The sequence below is a fragment of the Haliotis rufescens genome, unplaced genomic scaffold, assembly GCF_023055435.1.
Source record: "Haliotis rufescens isolate VD_foot unplaced genomic scaffold, xgHalRufe1.0.p SCAF_34, whole genome shotgun sequence".
Classification (NCBI taxonomy): Eukaryota; Metazoa; Mollusca; class Gastropoda; order Lepetellida; family Haliotidae; genus Haliotis; species Haliotis rufescens.
The window spans coordinates 3487770-3494557 of NW_025964046.1; the positions used below are offsets into that span (position 1 = coordinate 3487770).

The following is a 6788-nucleotide window of genomic DNA, read 5'->3' on the forward strand; positions in this document are numbered from 1 at the left end:
GCGGATATGGAAATGTATATGGCATGTAGCGATATTACTTAGTTTTGAATAGACTCGCTGTTGGGTTTAACGTACTAATATTACCTTTTACTATAGAACTAGGACCTGTAGATGTGTTTTTCTCTAATTTCAGAGATTCCTAGCGGCATTGATTATCACAATACGTTTAAGGAAAATAACAGCGTTGAAGAGCAAATTGAGATAGAATCATAATCTAATTGAAATATATGTATGAAATGTTGATGCTCACTCCAACTGCACTACTAATTATTTTTGTCCACTGTAGCTATATGTACATCGCTAATTTCTCTGCTTCTGAAGCTGGCCAGCTGAACGTTTTACACTCAAGATACTTATTATTATTCTTTACAAATTGAAAAGTTAGAAGAATGATTTAGGATTATACATCAAATTATGATCAAATATATCAAGACTCGTTAATAAAAGTTGAAAAAAAGCTTCCGATAACTTTGATTAAATTGTCTTGTTATATTTGATCTCTGAAGACACGAGTGTGAGATTCTCTGTACACCATCTTACCAAGAGTTAGGTATTGGCTGTCCTCGGATTCTTTATTGCTGAGGGAGCAGTCCGTGTCAGGTGCATTGTCGGCAACTACTAGAACCACAGAGACAGAGACTCAGTCATGTAGTTCATACCACATATAAACACATTCAACACTAACGGAAAATTGTAACGTAATCAAGAAACCATTTTAATACCTGCAGTTTCTTTCCTATGAGGGATCGCATCGAATAATGCAATGTAGGAGTAAGCGTGTTGATCAACAACCATACTGTGCGACGCAACTGAAACACATATTACATATTTTCATATCAGCCTCTTCAATATATATATTTTGCCGAGGAGCAAACGAAACTATATCTCTCAGTTGATTTTATCATTAGTTTGATCTTCAAATGAAATTTCCTAATGGCATTCAGAAACTGTACATAATCGAGTTTGGGCGCAACAAACCAGTGATTGATACTAAGAGTAACATTCTTCCTGTGACACCTGACAAGTTGCATGTGTAGAGGGTACTTTACTTCCTTAAAATCGTGCTTTAGTGATTGGTTGTTGTTTTGTTGTTTAACCCCGTACTCAGCAATATTCCACCTGTATGATGGCGGTCTGTAAAATAATCGATTATGGACCAGACAATCCAGTGATTGACATCATGAGCATCGATACGCACAATTGGGATCGATGACATGTATCAACCAAGTCAGCGAGGCTGACCACCCGATTCCGTTAGTCGTCATTTACAACAAGCATGGTCGCCTTTTACGGCAAGCATGGGTTGCTGAAGATGGGTCGGTCTTTAGTGAGATGTCATGCATACACCACAAATGATACGTTTCTGTCAAAATATTCCATTAATTGCCAGAGTCCCTTCAAACGAATGAAAAGCGAAATAGTCTTTAATTGGATCATGTGTGCGTTCGTTACATACCGCCGCACTAAATAATATTCCAGCTATGTAACAGCGGCATTTAAATAATCGAGTCTGGACCAGACAATCCAGTGACTGATATTGCGATACACGCCGTCGGGGGTCAATGAACCTGACCACCGATTAATTAAATCGCCTCACACGACCCACATGTGGTCTCCCATTGACCTTGAGATCCTCTTGAATTGATGTAGTAAATCATACCCTTTGCAGGGTCACCTCTTCCCTGGTCTTCTGGGCCTTCTAGACGCGTCCTAGAAATATCCGTAAGCTATCATATACATGTATTTTGTATACATGCCAGGAACAAAACTCCACCATACCACATATGTATATCACTGTATACAATGCATAACGTTAATGTTTTATCGATGATGTAAAAATCTTTATACCATTCATCAAAGGAGAATACCTTATCCCAACAGAGATATAACATACAGATGTTAAAGCATGTTGGTTTGACGACAATGTAACCGAACAATCTTATACAGTGAGTGAGATGGGTTTAACGTCGCTTTGTCTGAGACTTCAACCCACGAACACAGGTATGACACTGACAAACTTAGAAACATAATCTTGACGATTCTAGATCCGAACCCACGATCGTAGGCTTCTGGCACTCCAAAGAGACGTAACTCTACACTGCGAATTAGGCGACCTCTGAAGCCTAGTAGGGGCGGTCTTGTAGCCTACTGGTTAAAGCGTTCGCTCGTGACGCCGAAGACCTGGGTTCAATTCCCGACATGGGCACAATGTGTGAAGCCACTTTCTGGTGTCCCCCGCCGTGATATTGCTGGAATAATGCTAAACGCGGTGTTAAACAATACTCACTCACTCACTCACTTCATCCGAATACATTGATATCAAAGCAGATACATTTCAGCAATCAAAGAGGTGGAATGGGACAGTTCGAATCGTACACAGAGCTTGACACTTTACTGGCAAACATTCTTTTTAGAATATATAATTCCAAAAGTGGAAAATCATATATAAATGATGTGACATGAACTCGACTTGTTTTACTGACAAGGAGAACACATTGGTGAACACAATAAGATGAGGTCATGGAAGGTTTATAATGTCAGTGATTCATCCAAAGTGAAGTTACATCTTTTTAACACTGTCCGGTCTACCTGTAACATAACGGTATATGATTAGCATTAGTTAGTAACATAAGAGTATTGATGTAAGTACCTGTCACTGCTGATTTAGGAATACTTAGGGCATTGAACCTGATAAATATGTTTCCCTGCTTTCAATAACAATATTCCGTGCCTTATTAGTTATCACTTTTATAACAGTTATACCATGGGCATACACACACAGCGTGTAATGAGGGGTCTTCCATGAGATATTCTGGGAAGCGGATATCGCGGGTGCTGGCATTTGTTTTAATGAAAACATACTTTGTTCCAAAACACGCTGAAAGAAATAATGGGGCCCCAGGTTTTATACACGCAAGAAATATGTTGCAAATTAAGCAGAAAATCTTCAGAACGTTTGTAATCAGACACCTTCTCACCTTATACATAGAGCTATTGATTCTGTTACATATTGATGAAAATGTTGAAATCGTCTTTACAGAAGCTATTGCAAATGCAGGGAATGTAATGAAAAGGAAAGTAACCCCCAACAGAGAAAATAAACAGTGGTTTGACTGGGAATGTGAGTTGTTAAAGAAGGAAAGATTCTTTTAAACTATATCAGGAAAATAAAGGATCAAGATTCTCTTGATAAGTATGCGGATTCGAAAAACAAGTATAAAGCTTTTTGGAGAAAAAAACAACAGACTTTTATGAATAGAAACGGAAAACACTAGAAGTCAGTATCAGTTAATCAACACTATTTTGGACGACCTTAAAAAATATTAGCAAAAGGCAGGAAACTAAAAGTAACATAGAAATGTAGGAGCGGTTTAATTATTTCACAAATCTTTTTTTTTTGGCTGTGCTGATTCCACAGACAACTTGCATTTGTACTCTTTTGATAAGGACGAAACAATTTTTGCAACGGAAACTTTAGATTCCCCAATCTCAGAAGAAGAAATCAAATCCACTATTCAAACTCCTGGATTTGATGGACTAATAGCAGAATTATTTAAATACTCTGCCGTACTCACCATCCTGCCGTATTTTGAAATATTATTTAATGCAATAATGGATACCTCATATTTTCCAAATAATGGACACTTGGTACCTGTTGTTTCAATCCACAAAGATTGGCTCAGTGACAGATGTTGAAAATTACAGGGTGATTACTCTCATCAGTATATTCAGTAAGATATTTTTTAGAATGATTAATAAGTGCTTGGTATTGTGTTCGGGTAAACTTGTTAATATTGAGGAAGAACAAAGGAGGATTTCGACAAGGTAACTCCACCACTGATCATATATTTATCCCCCAGGCTCTTATAGATACATTCAACGTAAACATGGACAATTGTACGCTAAATGTGTAGACATTCCTAAAGCATTCGATTCAGTCTGTAAAGGCATGTTATGGTATTTTCCGACTTTACATGGTGTCAGTAATAGAATGGAGAAATTGTTAAGTAGCATTTATAAAGAAGTTAAATCGTGTGTTAACAAAATTACATGTGTTCAGATTCTTGTATCTGCCATACTGGTGTATGCCAAAGATGTGTATTAGGCCCTTTTTTGTTCTGTTTTTTTAAAAATAATTATTAAAGAGCATGCAGCTCAAATCAAAAGAAATTATGATGATGGTACACAACTACATCCTGAACTTTTATATTTATGTTCCTATTTGCAGATGATATCATTGTGGTTTCAAGTACTGTAAATGTTAACCAACTTTGATAGTTTGATCAGCTCGTGTTTTATTGTGATACGTGGAAACTTAACGTCAATTTGGACAAGACAAAGATTGTTAAGTTTATCAAAGAAAATAGGTTGTCAAAGAATGGAAAGTGGTACTTTAGGAGACATGTACTTCAAACTGTAACCGCTTATACATATCTTGGTGCAGTATCTTTTCAGGTAAACTACCATGGAACCGACACATGTGTAATGAAGTCATCCAATCTAAGCAAATATTATTGGGAATTTACAAAAGTTCTGAAATATGGGGTTTTGCAGTGGCTAAAGAAATTAAATCTGTATATGTATATGATTGTGTAAAAGATTACTTGCAGTTAAACATAATACTTCTTATATATATAATAAAATATTGTTTAAAATGATTGAAAATGCCAGAAAGTTGATTACGCAAAAATGTTATAGTGTGATGTTATTGTATGACACAAATGGAGTTTAAAATTGGGCATTCAATGTTAAATGTCTACTGTATAAATGTTCTTAGAGAATCATGCTTTGTCTGTATCGTCAATAAGACAGACACTTTCTGTTCTGACTTTCAAGCAAGGAGATCTTTTGTAGATGTTTCTAGCAAATGTGAATACGATAGATATTTTAAAAACCAAATTTGCGCTAAAAAAATATTTAACAGATGAAAATATAAAAATGCAGATGTAGCTCACACAGATAAATTATTGAAGATGGCAGGCACAAAAAAACATTATGTTTAAGATTATGTAGACAATGTTCCTTAACTGCGTCGAAGATGAATTTAACGCTTTGCTTGTATGTTGTAAATATGATCATTTAAGGAAAGAATATATTTAACAAAAATACTATGTGCATCCAAATAAATATCTTTAATGTCACATATGAGCATAACGACAATACGAAATATACAGTATATATATATCTCTTTATATATCATGCCATATTATTAAGAAATGAATCCTTGTAAAACGTTTGAAATGTATTCTATACTATGGGTCTGTGGCCTCACAGTTACTTATCATGAATAAACTGAAATGAACTGAAAGTGTTGTGAAACTCATCCTTGATTCATGAAGTACACTGAATGTTTTACACCTAATTATATAGCTAATTCTTTACACATTATTCTGTATTATATAACATTGGGACATGACCACATATAGATATCGATCATTTTCCTGTCGATGACGAAATTACAAATAGACATATATAAAGGGTTAATGCATTTTTTGTGTAATAAGGAAAGTGTTTAATTCTTCATCCCCCTCAGCATCAGGCCTGTTCCTTAGATGTAGGTACAAGTAAAGAACAGTTCGGCAACCATGACCTATGTTTTTTTCTTAAGACGTTGAGCTAATAATACAGTTATATTAATGAACTGTTGTGAAAATGGATAACATAATTCAATACGTGCTTTTAAAGAAATATTTTCTGAATCATTCGTAGTATGGAGCACATGTGTATGAACACATTTTAGTAATTTTACAATAACAATGCTCCTTGCTGGTCAATGCCCATACAACTTTCATAAAAGCATTTCTGTTTCCCACGTTCTTTGCCATAGAATGGATTGCTTGTGGGTTTAGTCATATAAGCTGACTGTTCCAGTTATGTCGTGACAACACACAATCTACATAAAATAGCGAAGGGCATTTTAACCTTACTTTATTTACACTGAATCAGAAGAACATTTCTTCGTTTTGATATGATTTACAAGTGATAGTGTGCAGTGTATTTCTGAGTAAAGTGATTGTCACGTTTGATCCGTAAAATCGCTCATTCTGGTATGAAGTTGGTTTGAATTACAATCTTCTTCGTATACGAACCTGCTACTTTACCCTCCTTAGTGTCGACTGTGGTGCTGGAAAACAGCATCGTCGTCATTTTCTTATAAATATCTTTAATGTCACATGTGAGCATAACGACAATACGAAATATACAGTATATATATATTTCTTTATATATCATGCCATATTATTAAAAAATGAATCCTTGTAAAACTTTTCAACGTTTCCACATTGAAATGTGTTCTATACTACGGATCAGTGGCCTCACAGTTACTTATCATGAATAAACTGAACTGAACTGAGTCATTTCCTTAGTTTGTTGATCAGTCTTTGACGCAGTGCTGGCTGCAAAGTGGGTGACATACATTGTTGTTTCTACTTCTCTACTCACATACTTCCTATTCCTATCTGTTCGATTTCATTCTTTCCGTACTGAGGAGGCCACAGGCCTATAGCACATTTATAATTGTATATTCATAGCAGTAGGGTCTGTAACATAATATTTTTCCTGTGTCTCATTGCATGATAAATGTACATAGATACATTTTGTAAAAGTAAGAACTTAGAGTTGTTTAACAGCGATGTGATTTTAAAGAAATTGGGATTGACATGGTAATATTCAGGTATATACTTAGCCCTTAATGTTGCATAAAATGGGCATATAAGAAGGAAGTGGTATTCATCTTCAATGTCATTTAGGGAGCACAATTGATAAATGCATTCTTCTCTTTTAATAAC

General features: G+C 35.3%; 1 protein-coding gene across 1 annotated transcript in view; it reads right to left on the minus strand.

Moving 5' to 3' along the window:
- LOC124127150 (dentin sialophosphoprotein-like) overlaps positions 1-6147 on the minus strand; it is a 62129-nt gene extending 55982 nt beyond the window's left edge. The window contains exons 1-2 of the mRNA XM_048380921.1: positions 6090-6147; positions 541-618 (exon numbers count right to left, since the gene is read on the minus strand). Coding sequence (XP_048236878.1) covers positions 541-618; positions 6090-6147 — 136 coding nt within the window. The remainder of the gene's footprint in view (positions 1-540; positions 619-6089) is intronic.
- Positions 6148-6788: the final 641 nt, after the last annotated feature.